Source organism: Rhinatrema bivittatum, chromosome 9 (genome assembly GCF_901001135.1).
Source record: "Rhinatrema bivittatum chromosome 9, aRhiBiv1.1, whole genome shotgun sequence".
Classification (NCBI taxonomy): Eukaryota; Metazoa; Chordata; class Amphibia; order Gymnophiona; family Rhinatrematidae; genus Rhinatrema; species Rhinatrema bivittatum.
In genome coordinates, this window is record NC_042623.1 from 128,315,249 (window position 1) to 128,339,414 (window position 24,166).

At 41.6% G+C, this 24,166-nt stretch overlaps 1 protein-coding gene across 1 annotated transcript in view; it reads left to right on the plus strand.

Annotated features, from left to right (window-relative positions):
• The window catches only part of LOC115098487 (cullin-associated NEDD8-dissociated protein 1-like), a 257,944-nt gene that overhangs the window by 205,837 nt on the left and 27,941 nt on the right, over positions 1 to 24,166 (plus strand). The window contains 4 exon segments of the mRNA XM_029615022.1: positions 7,778 to 7,793; positions 7,796 to 7,918; positions 16,259 to 17,755; positions 19,728 to 19,823. Of these exon segments, the coding sequence (XP_029470882.1) occupies positions 7,778 to 7,793; positions 7,796 to 7,918; positions 16,259 to 17,755; positions 19,728 to 19,823 (1,732 nt within the window).

Sequence of the window (24,166 nt, forward strand, 5' to 3'; positions counted from 1 at the left end):
CATCTATGTGTCATGGCTAATTCATCTTGCTGTCTATAGAGAACCCTGTTTACAGGTAAGCAAAGCTGCTTCCTTCACCCTTTGGTTTCAAAGTTCATGAAAGGACTGTAGCATTCCAAGTTTCTGGTCAGTAATCCTCTATTACCCTGGGACCTCAGTATATTCCAAGCTCAACTCAAAAAAACTTCTTTTCAAATTTCTTAAATTGGTGGACTTGAAGTTTCTCACCTGGAAAGTGTTTCTCTAGGCCAAATGTAAGTGAACTTCAGACTCTGGCTTCATATTCACCATACTTTGTTTTTCCATAATAGGCTGGTTCTACGAACTGTCCCCAAGTTCCCTCTTAAGATGGTATCTGTGTTTCGTATTAATCAAGCAATTGTGCTGCCTACATTCTTTCCAAAACCAGTTGCACACACAGGAGAAAAAGCTCTTCACTCCTTGGTTTGTATGAGAGTCCTAGTGTATTACTTAAGTTTGATGGTGAGGTTTGAGTCCTCTTTATCAACTGTTTTCCCTGTGGGAGGGGAAGGGAGTCACAAAAGATGGAGGCTTAATACATCTCTACTGGGAAGGTCTGATTTTAGGGATGGGGTTTTGAAAGTAATAGATGAGTTTGAGGTTCATAACCCTTCAGATGACTTTAATACCACTCTGTGCTGGGAATCTCTGAAGGCGGTACTCCGTAGTTATATCATATCTTATTCTAGCCATATTAACAAACAGAGGAGAGTCAAGTGGGACAATTTAGAATGACAGATTAAGGTATTGGAGAATAAACACAAGGTAGATTGTTCTAAAGTCACTTATCGTAAATTGACCTTGCTTCGAGACCAGCTTAAGGGTTTACAGGTGGATGATATTGAAAAGTCTGTGAAGTTCTTGAAGCAGAGATATGAGCATGGTAATAAGGTGGATCCCTGTTAGCTAAAGCCATACGGTCAAGTAAACAGAGCTCTTTAATATTTGGGATTAGGGATGGCCAAGGGAATATTAACTTTCTGCCGCACAATGTTAATGCTCTACTTTCTTCCCATTTTGAGAGCTTTTACAAGGCTGCACCCGAGCCTGATAGATAGGAGGGACTTCGCCAGTTTTATTTAGCAGGGGAAGCTGCCTAGATTGAAATATGATCTCCTAGTAGTCTCAGGAGGCTGGTGGGCTTAGGCTCCCAAATTTTCAGTGGTATTACTGGGCTTGTCAATTGTCTTATCTTCGGGTTTGGCTGGGGATAGATGAGGAACATGCCTGGCTATCATTAGAGGAAGATGGGACAAATGGGTGTAGTTTGGCCTCATTGCTGCACATGCTGACCTCATCCAGCTCCTATAGGTGGGTGGTCCGTGGGAATCTTATAATAGCCCACACACTTAAAATTTGGAGAGTGGTTCATAGTTCTCTTTGTCCTCAGTCCGCTAACTGGTCTTATTTAACTTCTTTGGTACGTAACCCGCATCTATCATTACATACATTCTCTCTAATATTGCTGCTACGTGGTGGTGGTGGGGGGTTTGAGGTTTCTTGACCAATTGGTGGATAATGGCCGTGTAAAACACTTTATGGAATTGGTAGAGGATTTTCATAACCCACCTTCGACCCGCTGTTTATATTTTTGCTTATGCAAAGATTTCTTGGCTATAATTGGGGACAACCCAGGGGTTGAGGAGGGAACTGGTATTGAAGTTGTAGTAAGCAGCTGGAACATCTCATCGCCATCTTATGTAAGACTCTGAGCCACACTCTGTGAAAAAGGCATGACACCAAAGCTTATTCAGTTATGGAATTGAGGATAGGAATGTTCTGGATACTAGGGATTGGAAAAAATTCAAGCAAATAACTTTGCTATAAGGGGCAGGAGATGCAATTTAAATTGTTGAATAGACTTTTTCATACTCCAGTTTTTTATGCTAACTTTAGAAATGTCAGTTCATTTTGCTGGAGGGGTTGTGGAACCCCAGATACTTTCTATTAGAGATGTGCATTCGTTTTAGACAAATTAGATAATTTCAACGAAATTGTCTAATTTGTCCTGTTTCGGGAGCACCCTGAAATGAAAAATAATTCTCCAAAAATCATGAAAAATTCGAATGTCCCGTTAGCACGCGCTAACACGAAATTAGTGAAATACGAAAAAAAAAACCCGAAATGTGGAAAAATGTAGTTAACCACAGAAAAAACGAAGTACAAACTGATACGATATATAAAAACGATACACATCTCTATGATGTGTTGGGGGTACCCTGATGTGCAAGAGTTCTGGGGTCGAGTGGCGGATAGTATATCCGCTATCTGTGGACAGGGGGTGCAGGTAGACCCTGCTTTTTTTTTGATGGGGCAGTGGGCTACTAGGTGGGAAATGCGTGGCTGTAGGAAGTTGATGGGTCATTTGCTCCACACAGCGCATCTGATGGTGGCCCATCAATGGAAGAGTTCCTCTACTACTATCTATTGGGAATCTAAGTTATTGGATAATGCTTTTATGGAAAAGCTTACTTTCTCTTTAAAACAGAGAAATATCAAGCTATTTGGGGGCCATATTGGAGGTGGCGGGAGAGTGGCTCGTTGGTCTAATTTGGGATCTTTTATGTACCAAGGAGAGGTTGTTTTTTCTTTATAATGCTTGTCATGTCACCTGCAATGTGTTTTATCTTTATGTAATTGAGTTCAGTTTGGAAAAGTTATAAATAGTGTTTGTTTTGTGTTTTTATCAGCTATTTGTCCAATAGACTGATAAAGGCAGTTGCCAATAGAACTTTCTCATTGGCTAGTAAATTGTATCACCCACTGTTATGCGCTAGCTGGTTTACAGATTACACAAGTGAGAGAACCATGGTGACTTCAGTGGCTCATCTCAGTGCCATTTCTATTGAAGACATGATTGTCTATTCCCACAGTCGTGTCCCACTATTGTCTGGAGGAGACATTGTCTCAAGGAGACATTAACTTTGGAGAAGCAGTTCTCTGCAGCCTGTTAATCTATTCACTCTCAATTTGATGCAGCCAGATTGTCTTTAAATAATTATTCTGCTGACAACCTTCAGCTTGGGACTTCCCACACATTATGGCTAATTCACATCTGCTTGTCAACAAAGAAAACAAGTTTGCTTACCTGTAAATGAGGTTCTCCATAGACAACTTAATACCTCCCTGGAGAAAAGACTTCCTCAATAAAGCTTAACTCGCTGTAAAGGACTGAGGGGTTCACAAGGCAGTATGTGAACACTTGAACTTCTGCTCATGCTCAGTAAAATCTTTACAGCTCTCTGAATGCTGGGTCCATATTGGCTCTGTTGGATGACATCATCCACGCTAATTTATTTATGCTGCAGTCTACAAAGACCCTTGTTTTCAGCTAAGTAAACTTGCTTGCTCTGATCTCCTTCCATGGCTTTCAGTACTACTTTTATGCTGATAACTCCCAGATCTATCTTTCTGCACTAGAAATTTCCATGAAAATCCAGTCTAGATGTCAGCCTGCTTGTCTGTCATTGCTGTCTGGATGTCCCACTGCAAACAAACTTAATATGGCCACCAAACTCACTTCCCTCTTCTTCTATCTCTGGGGATGGCACTCTTTTTATCTTCCCCATTCCCTCAGTCCGTAACCTTGGGGTCATCATTGATGCCTCTTACCTTCTCTACACACATTCAAAATATGGTACAGCATGTCATTTCTTCCTCTAATATTGCTAAAATGTATCCTTTCCTTTCTGAGCATGCTACCAAAATGCTCACCAACTCTCACTTAATATTTAGACTACTGCAGCTTGCTCTTTGCAGGTCTTCTGCTTAACCAGCTTTCTCTTCTGCAATCTGTTCAAAATTTGGCTGCATAAATTCTTTACAATGTAAAGTATGTTTTAGAATGAATTTTAATATTTTATGATAGACATGATTAATCTGATTCTTATAATATAATTTGATGTCAGAAATGTAATTTATTTTTGGTTACTATTTCCTGGTTTGATTTTTTTTATTTGGTTATGTTTTTATTGGTTTGTTTTATTTCTTTATTGTAAATTTTGTGTTTGAAATTTGTTACTCAATTTAATTTGGAAGTGAGTATCTAAGAAATGTAAATATATAATCTTCCTTCATCTTCGCTATGACTATGTAACCCCCTTTTCTGAAGTCGCTATATTGGGTCCCCATCCCCCTTCTACATACAGTTCAAGCCTCGCTTAGCCTACAAATGCATTATCTGCAGCTCCTCATTATCTTAACTTCTTTCCCTACCCTTCCTTGTGAACTCTGTTCATTGGTGAGTCGCTTTTAAATGTGCCCTTCTACTCCACTGCTGCCTTCGACTTTTTGCTTTCCACCTTGCTGTGCTCTATGCTAGGGACTGTGAGTCTGTGCGTCATGTTCCCTTTCTTGCTATATTTAAATCCAATATAAAAATTCACCTTTTGAGGTTGCTTTTAACTCCTAATTACTTTACAACATTCCATTGACTCTTATTTGTCATGAATGTTTGTCCTGACTAGATTGTTAACTCTATGGAGCAGGGATTCTCTTGTGTATCTGCTCAGCACTGCATGTATCTAGTAGTGATTTATAAATGATATAGTAGTAGTAAAAACTGGCACAGGACCTGCAATACAAACCTTACACAAATGCTTAAGGAAATTATGCAATCTGAAGAAAGAAGGAAAGGTGGCATATGACAAAAACATTCAAATATTTAGCAGGCTGCAAAGTACAAAAAGGTGCTATTTTTCTCATAGAAAAAAAAATTAAAGTACTAGGGGTTATGATATGAAGTTAGAGAGGGGAATGAGAGGGAGACTCAATAGAAGTGACTAAAATACCCTATACAAAGAGGGGGAGATACCTGTGACAGCCTACCAGCAGAGTTGTGACAAAACTGACAGAATTCAAACATGCTTGTACAGGTATAGAAGGTAATAGTAACGACACAGTTGCTCCTCTGGAGTAGAAGTATTTTCTGTGCGCTGGTTGGCTGCCAGCGTGAGCTTCCCCGAGACAGTGACTAATGGCCGCTATCCCAGCCATCCTTAGTCCCTCCCCGCCCAGACCATGCCCCAGCCCACCTCTTTTTCAGGGCCCAGCACTTCTGCATGTAACGGGGGTTACGTGCATGCTGGCTGGGCCTGTTCTAAAATGTGCGCAGCACGCGCAAGGCCTGGCCACGCGTGCAACCCTTGTTTTTTACGTGCACGGCTCTTTGAAAATTTACTTGATTATGGTTAGGTTCTTCTGTTGTATACAGAGAACTCTGTCTACAGATATGCAATCTTCGTTTGTGTTTATACATCAGTATGAGAGGGGTGTGTTTGAAATATGACCCTTAATCCAAATAGTCATTTTAGCTTTCCGATTTTAGTATTTAAAAAAAAAAAGACATGCAATTTCTGAGACTATAAATTGGTTACATACATTTCTCATTTAGCTTTCATGAAAACTTCTGAACAGGAGATGAAAAAAAGAAACCATATATACCAGTTGTGTAAATATAAGCATCATTATATATAACAGTGGTTCTCAACCTTTTTTCTGTCATGACACACCTGACAGATGCTGCTCACACGCGTGACACGTTGCACACTACACCTAACAGCTACACTAAAAAAAAAAAATTCTAGATATTTTATTGTTGAAAATGATGCAGGAGAAAGATAAACCTTCTTTAATTTCAATGAAAAATCTGGGACTGATATGCATATGTAGCAGTTTTTCAAATCAGACAAATTCTCATGCATTTCACTGTCAACCTCAATTCTGACTTCCTCTGGAGTTTATACAGAGCAGAGTTAGGAAATTTCCCCTTTCAAATCATCATACAAAAATATATTCAAATTCTAATGTCCCCTCAGTAAAATTACTTCAAAATCTCTTCCCTGCCAGGCACTTTGTGAAATAACATGAAAACCTGCTAAAAAGACATTTAGAAATTATATAGCATACCAACCATACCATAACAGCACTAACACCCAGGACTTGAACAGCAACAATTTTACCTATGAAAAAGCAAGACTGCAAATATAGAACAGCAAACACTTACTAATGGAAAAAACAAAACTAGCCAGACTGCTCTACGTTCCTACACAGAATCTACATCCTAGTTAGCAGAATCCCTCACCTCTATCAGACATGTAGAATGCAGATTGACGCTTATCTAATACAGAATAAAAGGCCATAAAATATAAACAAGTATGCAGAGAAAAACTAAAGCACCAAGAAGCTGAGGAGGGGAGGGGGAAGTGTGGCAGGAAGGCGAGGCAGGATACAGCATGCCTGCAACATTTCTGGCTTGGATTGGTGGTGGCAGTGATTGCCAGGGTTGAGGGAAAAGCAACCACAGGGAGCGGAGATGAGGAATTTTAAGTTACATGTCCTTCCTCCTCTGCACTCTCCTCAAGCAACAAGCACATGTTGCTGTTACAGAAAGCATAGGCTTGCTATGTCAAATTATTGGTGACACGCCTTCCACCCTTTGGTGACACACCAGTGTGTCCCGACACACTGGTTGAGATCCACTGATATAAAGTAATGTGTATAATTTCACATAGGCCATAAGTAGAAGAGGAGATTTAAACTTTTTATGACTTTAACTCGTAGTTCAATATTCTCACTGGTGGGGTATTTTTTATTATTTTATTATTTATTTATTTGTATATCGTCAATCTGGTAGACAATCTTGGCGGTTTACAGAAATTAAAATACAAGTATACAAACCATAAAACAGATTTAAAAAAATGTACCATGAGGTGCCGAACATTCACAATTATAAGGTTAATTGGTAGTGATACAAGTAGGCCTTAATTTATTTTCAGTTGGGAACTATATCCCAAAAGTGACATTTCAGGCATTAATTCTGTAAGTTCTAATTATTAAAGCAGTAGAAAAGATCATGCCATATTTCTCAATGTTTCTTATATATCATAGCTCCATCTATGTTATTGGATTGCATATTAGTCTAAAATAATATGAAAGAATTAATAAATTTGTTTGATACAAAGGTAAATTATTCTTTCTTGCACAAGGCTGCAGGTTTATTCAGTATAAACATTAATGAACCAGATATTCAAAAGTATCCGGGTATGTAACTTAGCTGGATAATGCTATCCAGCTAAGTTACAATGGTTATTCAGCAACATGGCTATGCCACTGAGCATCTGCATACAAGCTGCTACTTAGCCCAGTAAGTTATGTCCAACTAAGTTAGGCCAGCTCTATGGCTGGTCTGACTTATCGAACTAACTTAACCCGGATAAGAGCGAATATCTCTACTTACCTGGTTAAGTTAACCAGATTACTGCCGCCCCAATCTGCCTACTGCTTGCCACAAATTTCTCCGGCTAAGAGATAGCTGAATAATGACTTATCCGCTATCTAGCGGCCACTGAGTTCGACTTATCCGGCTATCTAGTAGTGAACACGCTTTGAATATCGGGCCCAGTTTGTTTAAAATAATCCTATATTTGCAATTATTGGTGCATTTGTGTCTTATTTTTACTTGCACATGTTTAAAATGGTAATACTTTTGCTTCTATTCTTAGTAACCATCTTGTAAAAATAGTCATGTCCTGTAAAAGATAATCATGAGAGATGAATATCAAGTAAGTGGCAGCACATTGGGTTTGAATAACTTTGTTGAATTAATTTAATATCCAATGGAAAATAAAATGGCATTGATAAATGTTAGTGTTTTCAACTATAAATGTATGAAAGAAATTGGCCCTTTCTACCATTGAAAGCATTTACTTTAAAGAAATAGTGTCTTCTGAACTAATTGTGTGTAATAAATTTACAGGTTCCCAACATTGTCAAAGCTTACACAAGCAGATGAAGGAGAAGAGCGTGAAGACTCGTCAGTGCTGTTTTAACATGCTTACAGAGTTGGTTAACGTATTACCTGGAGCTCTGACACAACATATTCCAGTACTTACACCGGGTAAGAAAAGTGTATAGTAGTAAATGTTTTGAAGTCTTTATTACCCCTTTGAACTAAGGAATTTCTTAAGTTGTTTTAAATGCTTAAAACCATAGTTTCTTTATTCATGTTTAGCCTCTCTATTTTTAGCACAGCAAGGTCTTTTTATTGGTTAGCTAGATCATATTTAATCACAATTCATTTTCTAAGTGGAGAAAATTAGTAGAAGTTAAGTATTTTTCAGTAGTGCTGCATTCAAGAAGGATTATAGAGAATATAACTTTACATAGAAAAGAGCCCATGTTTGAAACTATTAATTTAATCAGAAAATATGCAAGATGCTTTATTGATAGGAATTCGGTATTATGATGTAGATGCAACCTATTACCTTCTCTTGACATGCAGTCAGTATCTGAACAATAAATATGCGTTTATAATTTACTTTATCCCAGGACAAGCAGGATGCTAGTCCTCACATATGGGTGACAATCGGTAATGGAGCCCTATGACGGAAAAACTTTCTGTCAAAGTTTCTAAAAAGCTTTGACTGACACTGGCACACTGAGTGCACTGAGCATGCTCAACATGCTATGATCCCTGCGTCCACAGGGGGTCTCCCTTCAGTCTTCTTTTTTCCGCTCTGCTGTAAGCATAGCAGTTGGAGCTCTGTGAGAAATCCTAACACTTTTTTCCTCATAAAAGATTTACATTTTTACTTCACAAACACCTTTCCCTGCACGGGTCTCCCTCCACGTTGGCTTAATTCGACGTTCGGTGAGTACTATGCCATATTTTTTCGGTCTGTTCCTGTCACCTTTCTGGCTGCCAACCGACTGTGGTCTCCCCTCCCCCTATTTTTCAGTTAGTCACACATAGCCTGCAAGTGTCCCTCTGTGACACTCTGCCTTGGCAATTAGCGCTAGTGGACAGGACTTCCAACGATTGCCGGTGCAGTCACTGGCCATGGTATATTCAGGTCCTTTATTTTCCTCTCTACTTCACGCAGTAGATACCCCATCGCTAACCGTCGACCGTACCCCTCAGGGCCACCCTGCTTTTTTAGATGCCACGGTACCCCTCCCCCTGCAGTCCCCTGATGCCATCCTCCCTACATAGTTCTAACAGTGCCAACTATGTTTTATCTATGGCACTGATTTATTTCCTTAACTTTATCGGTGTTATCGTTGCCCGGGTGGATGCCATCGACAGACACCTGTCTCGTCGCTGACATCCATAATCGGGTCAATGCCACCACTACCCGAGGCACTTCAATCGCTGTTGGGGTCATTTCCATCAATGCTATCCTTTTATTATGGATGCCATCGATGCCAGGCTGTTTTCCATGCATGGCATTGGTGCCAGGCTGGTTTCCATCGGTGCCAGGCTGTTTCCATCGATGGGCATCGGTGCCAGGCTGTTTCCATGCATGGCATCGATGCCAACATTGATTCCATCGCTGCCCATGTCTGTGGCATAAATGCCATGGACGTCATTGTTGCCCGAGTCGATCCACTCGATACCGTCAATGCCCGTGGCCATACCGCAGATATTGTCGGCGCCCGCCTCCATACATCGAGGATCTCGACACCCACGTCGTTCCCATCGGCATCTTCTACGTTTTTATGGATGCGGTCATTGACTCCGTCAATGCCCATATCATTTTTTCCGAAACCAGCAATGTTTTCGATTACCGTCAATGCCGACATAACACCGCCACATAATGCCCCTCGCCTGAACTCAGTGCTCCATGCTTTGGGTCCTTATTAAAGCCCCGTATCAGGAGCAGAGCAGGCATGCTGACAGTCAGTCATCGATCACCATCCAGGACAGCGAGGGCTTCCATCTCGGCGCTGGGGAATGACCAGGTCGAGCACTGTGGCATTCATTGTCACCGACACGATGACAGTCTGCCACTGACACCATCCAACACATTGCTGCTATCCTTCTCGATGCTGGACGATGCTCGGGCCGAGCAACATCACCACTGCCATCGGCACTGTTCCGCACAGTTTTGGCAGTCCTTCCTGCTCCAGCAACACCGGATCGAGATCCGCAGAATTCTGCACTGGCATCAAGAGACTTCGAGCCGCTGCGACAATGGTTGGGTTCATGAGTTCGTTAATCGGCTCCCCTGTTCCCCGGCGTGCCCCACAGACATCGGTGCGGGATTCTGGCCCTCCGCTCATTCAGGTCTAAGCGCCAGCCATGCCCAGCCTTGTCTCCTCTATACCTGTGCCACCATACCAGGTATCAGTTGAGAAGGACGTTGACGTCCACAGGCTACCCCTCGAGGACTCCGGAAATCCATGGAGCCAGCAATCTTCACCGGCTCGTCCTTCGGCGGTTCACGTCGGATGGTAAGTACCCACTTCTGCAGCATTCCCATTGAGATGTGTTCTCTAGTTCTAGCCACATGGTTAGAAAAGTTCTAGGTCATGTACTTTCCAAGAACTGTATTAGTGTCACATATTGCTATGCCAGCTATGTCAGCCACAATACCAGGAGAACCCTCTCTTCTTTTCTTTGGGATTGCATCAGGGCTTTCCTCCCTTTTCAGCAACGTGGCTCTGTACTGATTAATGCTCTAGCTTTTGGTTCCTGTTTCAGTACCAAAGTTCCAGGTGCATTTGCTGTTCTGCTAAACACGAGATCCAGCAAATGCTGCCTCAACTACAAGTCCACCTCGAAGCCTGATACAGGTCTCGATGTCTCCTTGTACAGCACTCAGAAATGCGGGTAAGACTTTACCGCTCTCACTCCCGTGGGAGGTTACCTGATATCCAAATTACATCAACCCCTTCAGTTGGACACCTCCCAGTTTTCCAACTGGCCGGATATCAGAGCAGCCACCCCCACCTTGTACCAAGGTTCCCGGTACATCCCCTACATGCTTCAAAGCGCACAGGGGGAAGAGGGGGGTTGGGGAGTTTTAATTACATTATTCTTTCTTTCAACAGAAAGTAGTTACACTCCGCCCATCCTGGACCTCAGAAATACAAACTTTCTTCAGAAGGCACAGGTAAAATGGTATCTCTTGTTACCATGTTTCCAAAACACAGTAAGTACATTCTCTCTATTCTTTCTATGTGCCTCATGGTGAGTCAACAATATTACAATTCCAAGCTCTGCCGGTGGCACCAGCTTTGACAACTGGGGTATTTCATTGAATCAGTATCAGTGACTGTTGTTTCTCTACGGAGTCCAACAACATTCACGCTTTCCTTGCATGGACAGCTGCATAACCAAAGGCAGTCCACTATCTGGGATTACTGTCACTGCTATAATTCCCTTATACACTTCTGGACACCATAGTCACAATGACCTTCCTGTCCAGCATCCGCGCAGACATTTTAATACATTCCTACATGTCCCTGTGCGCATATTCCATAACCTTAGCCCCCAAAACATTTTACGTTATTGGGCTCTGAGGTTTTTTCACTATGCACTTTCCTCATAGACCAAAACTGCTATGAGTTAGATTCAGTGAGATTCCATTATCAGTGGGTCTAAGCTATTCAACCGCTTTCGTCCCTCTCTATATCACGGATTTAGAACCAAAATCCTAGTCTGCTCCTGCTCATGCTCGCATTTACTTCAGGTTGTAAGTTTGACCACAAATCTTCTCAACCCAATATGCGTCTATTCCGCTCCAAGCAGTTCCACTTAAACTTCCTGGATCTTGTACCATGAGTTATATCCTTATGCCTTCTAATACTGCCTCTGCAACAATTCCTTGTGCATACAGACAGACAGCGTAGGGACAATGTGCTTTCCAACATACAAGCATGCACAACATCTTAGCTCCTCTGCAATGAAGCTGCACAGCTTTATCCTTAGCCCTTACTCACTTTATGCATCCTCGGGCCACTGATCTCAGACGCTTACTGAATGCACTAGCAGACCATGTCCAGATAGGTCCATCCTCTCGAATGGTATTGGACATGTGTAGCGAGAGAAATCTTCTAGCGCGGAGGTCAACCAAACTTGCCCTCTGCTTACGAATCGAACCATACGGCGCATAGATTCTACTACCTACAGATGGTTCCACTGCATTCCCATAGACGCCTTTCTTCCATCAAAGGCCTCCTAAATGTGTATCTTCCGCTACTTCTCATAGCCAGCACTCTTATAATGCTCAACCGGGACGGAGTTCACTGTTTCTCAGGCCCACGTCCTGCCAGAGACCAGTATGCTTCCCATACTTCATACCCAAAACTCTCGTGAACATTCAACAGGACAGAGGAACAATAGTCCTCTTAGCCCTATACTGGCCTCGACAAGTATGGTTTCCCATATTCTTCGATCTCTCAATCCGAGACCAATTCACCTGGGCACAGCGCCCACTCTCGTAACTCGGAATCAGGACAAGTTGCATCATCCCAACCTAACAACTCTTGCCCTGACAGCTTGAATGTTGTAGTTCTCCAACCACTTAAGTTTTCAACACAAGTCTCTAAAGTTCTCGTAGCTTCATGAAAGCCTTCCGCATGTAAACCTTACCACTTTTAGTGGACTAGATTTACCAAGTGGTGCACACAAACAGGTTTTCACCTTTTTTCTTGGCCCACTCCTTCGGTACTAGATTACCTATATCACCTTTCGGATTCTGGTCTCCAGTCATCCTCTGAATGGTACACCTAAATGCCATAGCGGCATACCACAAGGAAAAAGGGTATACGCCAATGACAGCGTGTAACCCCTAGTATGTCGGGTTATCAGAGGCTTACTTCACCTTAAGCCTCCCATTCGACCATTGATCATTAAATGGGACCTAATTGTAATACATTCCTGCGACAAGAAATTTCTTACATAAAACAGTATTTTTCTTAGTAGCCATTACATTGGCTAGGAGGGTCAGTGAGTTGCAACCTCTCGTCACATACTCACCCTACATAAGGTTCCTGCATGACAGAGTAGTCCTTTGCACTCACCCCAAATTCCTACCAAAAGTAGTAACAGATTTTCACTTAATCAGTCAATACTCTTGCCTACTTCCTTTTCAAGACCTCTCTCTAGCCAAGGAGAGAGAGTCTTATACACCTTAGACTGGGAGCGTGCACTAGCTTTTTACCTGAACCGCACGGCGGTCCATAGGACATCCAACCAACACTTTGTTTCTTTTCACAAAAAATGAACCAAGAGTTGTGGTATTAAAATGGACTCTCTCCGACTGACTAACAGATTGTATCGAAATCTGTTGTGAAAAAGTAAAAGTTCCTCTCCAAGGGCAAGTAACAGCACACGAAGTAACGGCTATGTCTACATCAGTAGTACACTATCGTTCAGTGCCCATTATTACCATCTGTAAAGCTGCAACATGGAATTCCCTTCACATCTTTGCAGCTCATTATTGCTTGGGCAAAGAAGAACAAGAAGATTCGACCTTTAGACAATCTGTCTTACAGAACTTGTTTCCAATATATTCCCAACTCCTTCTACATCCAACCTGCTGTGATTTTGGCTTCCTCATTTTTACCAACAATACTGCAATGTTGATTCACTACAAAATGACTCGGCCTCTAGCTTGCTAATCACCCATATGTGAGGACTAGCATCCTGCTTGTCCTGGGATAAAGCAAAATTGCTTACCTTGTAATAAGTGTTATCCCAGGACAGCAGGATGTAGTCCTCACAGAACCCACCTGCCACCCCCGCGGAGTTGGGTCCGATACGTTTTATTATTTTCTTTTATATTTTCGCTTACGCATAATGCTACAAACGAACTGAAGGGAGACCCCTGTGGACGCAGGGATCATAGCATGCTGAGCATGCTCAGTGCACTCAATATGCCAGTGTCAGTCAAAGCTTTTTAGAAACTTTGACGAAGTTTTCCGTCGTAGGGCTCCATTACCGATGTCACCCATATGCGAGGACTACATCCTGCTGTCCTGGGATAACACCTATTACAAGGTAAGCAATTTGCTTTCTGAAATAACAATTTGTTTTACAGAATCAAGCAGGTAATATTTACTGCAAATTTTTGCTTAGATATCAGTGCTACACAGCAAATTGTGAAGTAGTGAATCCAAATATAGCAGTAGGTGCTAATTTTAAGTACCTAGGTGGTCTGGCATGGAGGAAAGCTTCACCCCTGACTGATGGCAATGCCAGCCCAATATTGTAAAGTTCATTTTTGCAACTAAATATTTCTTTGGAAATCAATGAAACATTTTTCTGGGTAGAAATTTTTGTACCCAGAATCCCAATTATTTTCACTAATTCTCCAGTTAAAGGAGATTATGGGTAAGAAATCATTTGCAGAAGAAAGACTTGTCATTCATTTCTGATATTCTCTTAATCAATTTCAGAAAATAAAAGGTTTTTGCTGCCTTATTGTGCATGCACTGTCTTTATAGATAAAATAACTGAGCCTAAGGATGTTTCTATGTCGTTTGAAAATTACTGCTAGCTATTTGAATCTTCCCCCTCTTTTCCCTGTATCATAAGTCCCCAATTTCCCATCACTCCACAGATGCAGTAGAAATTTCAAAATTTGCATGGTGCCAACAAGCTTACTGTCATGAGCACTGTCTCTGATCACAGGAGACAACTCGAATGCTTGTTGATTGCTACCTGTTGCTTCTCCTTTTCCACCTCCCACCATGCATGTCTGCCTCCCTGAAAACAGCTGCAAGACTTCTTGCTATGCAGATGTCTTGGTAAACAGTAAGATTGTTGGCACCATGCTAATTGCACAGAAGCTGCAGAACTATGTGGTGCTGGCACTATCTGGGTGAAGGGGCAGGGACACTATGCTGAATGGATAAAAGGAGGAGGAAGTAGATGGGAAGAAGGGAGAATAAAGTAGAGAGATGGATTGGAATAAGATAGTATAAGAGAAATCGCATGCATATACATTGTGGATATCTTGAAAACTAAACATACCGGTTGGGTTCTGAATATTGTTGAGAACCACTGTTCTAGTTGGATAACAGCAATTTAGATGAGGCAGTGTCATACATTTCTGTACACATTTTTGTCTGGTTAATAAATATATAACTTGTGATTGGATGTTGTCAAGCCACTGTTCTCACGGAGAGAGAGGATGGAACTTATGACTGGTTGGAGTTCATTTTTCTTTTTGAAAAAAATAGAATTATCCTGTTTTCTGAAAGTAGACTAAATAACAGTTTAATCTGTTTTCTGAAAATATTCTCGCAGACTCTATTAATCAATGTATTTTTCATAAGAAAAAGGGCAGTACTCTAGTTTGCCTTGAAAAATCCTAGGGTTCCTCCCACCTTTCCATTTGAAAATGATAACTGAAGAAGACATTGATCTAAATAGTATTTTCTGAAACTAGCCAAAATGATGTATTCAGAAATATATGGCACAACCTTCTCATACACAGCATCCTAACTTTGCTTAAACTGTAGCATTTATCATAGAATATAGTAAGTTACACATAACATTTTCTTCAGTTCTGTGGAATTAAGGGTAACAATTTTGTACTACATATTTTATCACTTATTTTCTGAAAAGATTTCTCTGGTTCAAAATATAAATTAGATCCCCCTACCATATTTTCCTCCGTCTGAATATATGAAAATTGGAGATGACAATAATAGGTTCATATCCAATGGTAGATTGCCTTTCTCTCTAATTCTTCACATGCCAGATAGTGGAAAAGCAATGAGGTGTATAGCTTGATGTTACTGAAATAGGAAATAGTTAATTTTTGTCAGTGTTCAGACTTTTGTCTATGATACAAATATACTCCTAAATTTGTGTTTTCTGCTATATGATCTCTCGCACCAGCTAAATCTTATTCTGGTCATTGTTTTTATTTCTTCTTTTTTTTCTCTCACCAGTTCCTGCCCCCATCTTCTGTCCTTGCTTCTCTTCCCTGCTTTTTTTTTTCTCATGATCTTCTTTAACTTCTGTCACTTAGCTTGTCGTCCTCTGTACCCTGCCTCATCTTCCACCCTCAATCCATGATCCTTCTTTTCTTCTTCCTTGCTTGCTTTCTTTCCCAAAGTTTTCCCTCTGTTCCTATTCTTTAACTTTTTTAATTGACTTAGCACGGCCACCTTCTAAGGGCTCACCATTCCTTCCCCTCCCTATTTCTACTGGTGTTTTAGTGGAGTATCTGCTTTCTATTTAAGCTGCTACTGATTACGGGTTGTAGTGGGTGCAGAATACCTGCCAGAAGAAGACTGATATCACATCATGTCAATAAGCTGGGGCTTTGAGTAAAGAATAACTCATGTACTCTGATATTAAAACATACCAAACAGTAAAGTTAAAAGTTGAAAAGTAGTTATATTACATATTTTGTTAAATAATTGTATGCTTAAGTTACATTTATCTTTTCTAATTGCCCTCTTTATAACACATGCTTATTTCTGAATTTCTTTCTAGGGATCATTTTCTCATTGAATGATAAATCAAGCTCTTCCAATCTGAAGATAGATGCTTTGTCCTGTCTCTATGTGATTCTATGTAATCATTCTCCTCAAGTCTTCCATCCTCATGTTCAGGCCTTGGTGCCTCCTGTTGTTGCCTGTGTTGGGGACCCATTCTACAAGATAACATCTGAGGCTCTATTGGTAACACAGCAACTGGTGAAGGTTATTCGCCCTTTAGACCAGTCATCGTCTTTTGATGCCAATCCTTACATCAAAGATCTGTTCACCTGCACAATCAAAAGATTGAAAGCTGCAGACATTGATCAAGAAGTGAAAGAGAGAGCAATCTCATGTATGGGCCAAATTATCTGCAGCCTTGGTGACAGTTTAGGCAACGATCTTCCCAACACACTTCAGATCTTCTTAGAGAGATTGAAAAACGAGATTACAAGGCTAACCACAGTGAAGGCATTAACATTAATTGCTGGATCTCCTCTGAAGATAGATCTGAGACCTATCCTAGGAGAAGGTGTTCCTATTCTTGCATCTTTTCTCAGGAAGAATCAACGGGCTTTAAAACTAGGCACTCTGTCTGCACTAGATATCTTAATCAAGAACTACAGTGATAGTTTGACAACTGCCATGATTGATGCTGTCCTTGATGAGCTTCCACCTCTCATCAGTGAAAGTGATATGCATGTTTCACAGATGGCCATCAGTTTTCTCACAACGTTGGCTAAAGTATATCCCTCCTCTCTTTCAAAGATTAGCGGATCTATTCTCAGTGAACTTATTGGACTGGTTAGATCACCTTTACTCCAAGGAGGGGCACTTAGTGCAATGCTAGAGTTCTTTCAAGCCTTGGTTGTGACTGGAACAGCTAATTTAGGCTATATGGATTTATTACGTATGTTGACAGGTCCAGTTTATGTGCAGAGCACAGCACTTACCCACAAACAGTCTTACTATTCCATTGCAAAATGTGTAGCAGCTCTCACTAGAGCATGCCCTAAGGAAGGGCCAGCTGTAGTGGGTCAGTTTATCCAGGATGTCAAGAACTCTAGATCCACTGATTCCATTCGTCTGTTAGCTTTGCTCTCCTTAGGTGAAGTGGGACAGCATGTTGATCTTAGTGGACAAATTGAGGCTTAAATCTGTGATATTGGACGCCTTACGTCTCCTAGTGAAGAAGTGAAATCAGCAGCATCTTATGCATTAGGCAGTATTAGTGTTGGTAACCTTCCAGAGTACTTACCATTTGTCTTACAAGAAATAACTAGTCAACCTAAGAGGCAATATCTTCTGCTTCATTCCCTGAAGGAAATAATTAGTTCTGCATCTGTAGTGGGCCTTAAACCATATGTTGAGAACATCTGGGCCTTACTACTGAAACACTGTGAATGCATAGAAGAAGGAACCAGAAATGTGGTTGCTGAGTGCTTGGGGCAAGCTTACTTTAAATAGATCCAGAGACCCTGGCTGCCACGGCTCAAGGGATACCTGACATCTGGTTGGTACAGTCGTCATATATTTAGTGTCAGACCTTTAAGAGGGCCTTTCAAGAAAAGGCGTGGACACTTTTTATATCATGTTAAATTATATAATGTTTAAACATTTAATTTAAATGTCTTTTTTTTTTTATTTCCAATTTTTTGGACTATAGAAGGTATTTCCTCTGTCATGCATTGAAGTTTTTAATAATAAATAATAATTTCACTCATTTTCCGAAGAAGAGGCAGTGTAAGCACAGAGGGGCAATTTTTATTCAGCCTGTGGTTCTTGCAGGTCCATGGGTATATCTGTATGTTGTACTTGCTGGCCTCCAAGCACATTTTCAAAGGAAAGACCTGGGCAGGTTGCCCTTTTGAAAATCCAGCTGGTGGGGGACAATGAGTCCAATGGACCCATGTAAAATTGTGTTTTGCAGAAGCTGCTAATGTATCCGTGGAAAGTATACATGGAACTTTCAAAATTAAAATTTCCATGTCTTTTTTCCTCTCCTTGATCTCTCTTTGCTCCTTCCCCACCTCTTTCTAGACCTGGGATAAAGAGCCCACGCTGAATAAAGTAATTATTTTTAACCATAAAGAGAGAGGGGCTGTTTTCCATGGGGCTTTTCCCCATCTGTGAACAGCTGAAAATTACCCTCCTATTGCTTAATTTCAGGGCCATATGAAAGAGGCTGACTGATGTGCCAACATCTTCAATACATGTTTCTCATTTAATTTTCTTGCAGTGCATTTGAAATTAGATTCAAACCAGTTTTAATGCATTACTTAATTGAAGAGCATTAATTTTGCAGTTCAAAAACCCAATTTGAAATCTGTTCCTAAATTCCTTGGTTAAGAAACTTAAATGATACCGATTCTATAGCAATGTTAATCAGAGTGCACAAAAAGTAGTGCAAATTAATTGTCTTTTCGTAAGATATTAAATTTTCATATGTGCCTGTGTTAAAAATAAAATAAAAATGAAGCAAAATACAATGCATTTTAACATTAGTTTTGCACTAGAAATTTTCTACAGATGTTTTTCTTTGCTGCTTCTGGGTTTTATGTCAGATCTCTATCTCAGTGGTTTCCAATTACAGCTCTTTAGATCTCACAAACAGGTCTGCTTTTTAGATATTTGCAATGAGTATTCTTGAAATACAGTATATTTATATATATTTTCTGTAATAACCACATTTGTATGTGTGGAAGAGTGGTAGGTAAGTGTGTATAGGGTATGTGTTGGAGGGGTGGTATGTGGGTATATAGGATTGTAGGTTTGGTGGGGCATGCTAAGAGGGGGAGTGTATGGGGGAAAGTGAGGTGAGTGTATGGGGTATGTAGTTTGTGAGTGTGTGGGGGCATGTGTGGGTTTGTGGATGTAGATTGTGTCGGAATGTGTTGATTTGTGTGAACTATAAAAAGATGGTTTTCAAAACACTTTGGTGCCATCCATTGCTAGCTGACTATTTTTTCCTGTTTACCTGTATTGCTGTGTGTCAAAATGCTGGAAGGGGTTAAAAAGGATGATTTTGGATTGATAGGATGGTCCAACTTCTAATATTTTCTCATAGAAAGCAATGGGATTGATTTATTTTTTGGAGGGGAGGCTCGATTGATAATTCCCAGTATACCTGGTTTTTGAATTAATGTGATATTCATATTTCTTCCTACATGCTAATTTGGTGAATTGCCATATTTTATTTGGAGAGTTATTGTACCTGCGGATGGACAAACATATGGATGGATAGGTGGACATTGATAACTTTATGTTATTCTTCTCCACATTCCTTATCTTGGAAAACACAAAATCAGACCTGTTTGGGGTTCTAGAAGGGATAGGATTTGGGAACCATTGTTGTAGTAAATTAAAAAAAAAATTCTCTATTTCTTACCATATGTAATAGTGCATTACACTGCTGTTTCAGTAAAAATCTCTCTTCTTCTGCTTCCATAATTTTTCAACCACTAATCTAAGATTTTAATATTTAGGGTCATCTTATGCTCGAAGCTCAGTGGTTACTGCTGTGAAGTTTACGATTTCTGATCACCCACAACAAATAGACCCACTATTAAAGAGCTGCATAGGTAATCTTCATTTTCATACCATTTTGTAAAAGTTATTTAATAACATTTCATTCAGTATATTCTGTGACCTCCTTCACCTAAGAGGTTTTTAATTGTTAAACAATTGATAAATTCCAGGATTAATTAAATTTAAGTTAAATGTAAGAATAGTTTAATTTGAGGGCAAGTTTTTCTTGTATATATACATGTTTTTACAAAATAATTATGCACAACATTTAGAGAAACTATTGCTTCTGTATCAGAGATTTTTCATGTATTCACGTGTTGAGAATCCTTCCAGTTTTTCAGTTCTGAAACTTAACTCTGCCTAACATCTAACAACTATCCATTTGCTCCAGAATTCAGTAACGTTTCTTAACTCTGTGAGGAGCTTCTTATGATTGCCTGATTTTTTTTTCTAAAATTAAAATTATTCTTTTAGTATTGTCCCTCTTTTTTATGCTTGGATAATGAAAATGTGTTCAGGATTTCCTGGCTTTATTTCTCTCTTTAGGGTTTTGCTTCCTTTTAATTGATAAAAATAGGAAGCTGCGTCTCGAATGTTAGCTCATTTCAAACTACCATTTGGCTGTACATTTCAAATATGACTTTGTCATCCATATTCAACAGCAATGAAAAACGGAAAATAAATTATAAAACTCTACATCAACAATGCAAGTCCTACCCATAAAGATATAGGGAATCAGTTTAATTCATGATTGTACCAGCCTAAAGCTATCTATATAATAGAAATATAACCGTGCACCACTGGGCAGTCATACAAAATAGGTTAACATTACACCAACAAAACTGGTTCCTTGATCATATGCCAGTACATCGAGGCAAATTAGGTTTTTATACTGTTAATAGTGTCACATAACAAAAATGTATTTAATTTCTGTAAGTGTGTTAGATGATACCTTTTTATTGGACTAAATGCATTTGTGAATAGCTTTCAGTTGAAGTATTATGAAAACTTAACCATTAGTATATTTAATTTTTTATTTCTATTTAAAAGAAAACTTTTCCCTGCAAGCAATTGCTTCAATAAAGGAAAAATAAAATTAAGAAAAAAAACTCAAATGTTTAGCTAAAAATTAGATAGCTTTTTAGACTTACGAATTCATTTGGTTCCCTATATCTTTATAGGGGAAGTATCATTTATCTGTGTCGAAAGATCACAATCGAAGAGGATCCTTTCTGAGATACAAGCTTCTCTGATGCTCAGTACACACAGGGGTGGGCAATTCCAGTCCTCGAGGGCTGCAAACCGGTTGGGTTTTCAGGAATATCCCTAATGAATATGCATGAAAAAGATTTACATATGACTGAGGCAGAGTGCATGCAAATCTCTCTCGTGCATATTCATTAGGGATATCCTGAAAACCTTGACTGGTTTGCGGCCCTCGAGGACTGGAATTGCCCATCCCTGCTTTAGAACATGACATCTCAATGTTCTGAGTGCCTCCAGCATTTGATAATTTGCCAAATTAGCTTTAGCATGGCAGTCTTTCAGGGTGTTCTCAAAGACAAGCAGGATCAATCTGGATAACATCTGCCAGACCCCAGAGTATTTCTTGCATAGACTAGCAAAGCCTAGAAGGTTTTCTTAGTGAAATGCAGAATCTGGTATGAGAGGTAATGGTGGGGCTATTCTCCTAGGACAAGTAGGATGGTAATCCTCACATGTGGGTGACATCATCAGATGGAGCCCGGCATGGAAAACTTCTGTGAAAGTTACTAGAAGTTTGACCAAGCACCCTGAGCATACCCAACATGCCACTATCCACACGTCCATGTGAGGTCCCTCTTCAGTCTTTTTTTTTTTTTCCGCGGAGCGCTCATCTCGCAGAGGTGGAGCTCGTGCTTTTTTTCTGCTTTGGAAAACTTCCAATCGCGTTTCATTCTGTATTCTTCTCTCGCCGGGTCCCTCTATCACCCTCCGGCCCTTAGAAAGCGTCACAGTAAGTTCCTGTTTTCTGTGGGTGATTACCGACTCTGCCATCTCCCAGTGGCCACCGGCCATCGACCCACTTGTCTGTCTCTTTCTTTTTTTTTTTTTTTTCGATGGCATCGTATGGGTTCCACCGCTGCCCCCAGTGACCCTGGACTATGTCCATCACAGACCCCCATGAAGTCTGTATTTTATGCCTGGGGACATAGCACAATGTGCGCAGCTGTTCTTTTTGTGCTCAGACCCCCAAGGGTCACCATGCGCACCTTGATAAGATGGAAAAGTTGTTTGGGCCCAAGAAGTCTGAAACCTCAGCAACGGGGGGCAACGACTCCTATGGGGCAAGGAGGACCCGGTAGATACTGGTCCTGGCCTGCCATCTCTTCGTCCGGTTCCCCAGATTGAGTTAGGGGCTGGGGATTGGCCCATGTCTATTTCTTCCCATTCTAGGTCCAGTTCATAGCCATTGCCCTCGGTGCCAGGGAAAGACCAGGCCGAGCATCGTGGGAAAGTGAGGAAGCACAATCATTGGTCATCTTCCTCCCATGACTCCAAGCTCGGGAAGGCATCGTCAGAGATGCCCCTGAAGCAGCCTCGCACTGACAAGGCATCCATCTCTGTCAAAGCTAAAGGCCCAAGGTGATTCTCCCCTCCCCCTCCCCTGTTTTGGGACTCCAAAGGAGAACAGGTTTCCCGCCGCCTCTTCAAGTTGTCCTGTCATCGGCAGCATTCGAGGAGGAGTTAGAGAGCACGGTGTGGTTGGCGGTCCGACGAGCCCTACAAGGTATCGAGCCGTCAGCCCCCTCTGGGCCACCACAGGAGCCTGCGCCGTCAGTGTTGGCACCATTGCTGGAACGTCTGGATTTGCTTCTCTGTGCATTGCTGACAAACCCATACCGATGCCCTGAGAGCCTTCGATGCCTTGAGGGGACACCAGTGTGTCCGCGTTCGGAAACCATTCCCATCGCTGATTCCTCTGATGAAGGAGAGCTAAAGGGTTATTCCTTCACAGGCCTCTCAACGCCCGCCCTGCACTGATCGGCCAGGTCCATTGTCGCCATCGATGCTCCTGGTTCTGGTGAAGCCTCCGGTGCTCTCTGTGTCATCTGCATCCTCCAGTCCTTCGATGCCCTCGGGGCTGTCAGTGTCCCCGATGTCCCAAGCCATGGCCACACTTTCGGGTTCCTCCACCGGTGTCATTGGGTGATCTGAGTGAGGAGGATGCCCTTTATGACCCATGGGAATATGAGCCTTTCGAATATTCCTCAGCAGAATCAGAAGATCTTCCTTCTGAGCCATCCGCACCAGAGGAGAGGCCTGACTTTTGCAGGTTTTGTCTGGGCCATGGCTGAGTCTGTACCCTTCCAGCTCCTAACAGAAAAGAAATGTCCAAGCATAAGATGCCGAAGTCCTTCAATTTGTGGATGCTCCCAAGGAAGAGGTAGCAGTCCCAGTCTGCGACATTTTCAAGGAATTGTTTGTCCACCTCTGGGAACAATCTATTTCAGTTCCTCTGGTTAACCGGAAGACTGATGCTGTATATCTGGTTCAGCCTACCACTGGTTTTGAGCAGCGTCAGCTTCCTCCCAGTTTGTGGTGGTGGAATCCAACCTAAAAAAGGCTGAGAGGTCCCACACCCATGCCTCGGCTCCTCTAGGACGTGAACCACAGGGTCCTGGATACCCTGGGGCGTAACATTTTCCAGGGCTCCAGCTACCAGCTGTATATGAGCCAGTAGTCCAGAAACCTCTGGAAGCAAGTTCAGGATCTGGTGGACAAATGCAGGAGGATTTCCTGAAGGTTGTGCAGCAAGGCTTTGAATGCGACAAGCATGAAGTGCAATCTGCATATGACTTCTTTGAGACAGCAGCAAGAGTAGCTGCAGTGGGCATTGGTCGCCCCAATGACCTGCCTGGCCATGAGGATGGCGCAGTGGACTTTGCGTTCCCAGTGGCACCAGGCCTCTCAGGAACTTTCCGTGCTGGTCCAGATAACCGAGCCGCTCAAAGACTCCCTTGCGTGGTGGGAACAAGAAGCAAATCTGAGCAAGGGCCAGGCCCCTCCTGCTCAGGTGATCTTTACCACCGATGCCTCCAACATTGGCTGGGGTGCACATGTAGATGGTCTCCGCACGTAGGGTGTGTGGTTGAGACCCAAAGTGAGATAAATTTCCTAGAACTCCAGACGATACGGTATGCCCTATATGCTTTCCAAGACAGCCTGTTCCACAAAGGTTGTCCTGATACAGACGGACAACCAAGTGGCCATGTGGTATGTGAACAAGCAGGGGGGCACAGGCTCCTATCTGCTCTATCAGGAGGCAGCACATATCTGGGCCTGGGCCCTGTCTAGGGACATGCTTCTATGAGCACTATACCTGGCAGGAACAGAGAATGTGGTGGCAGACCAC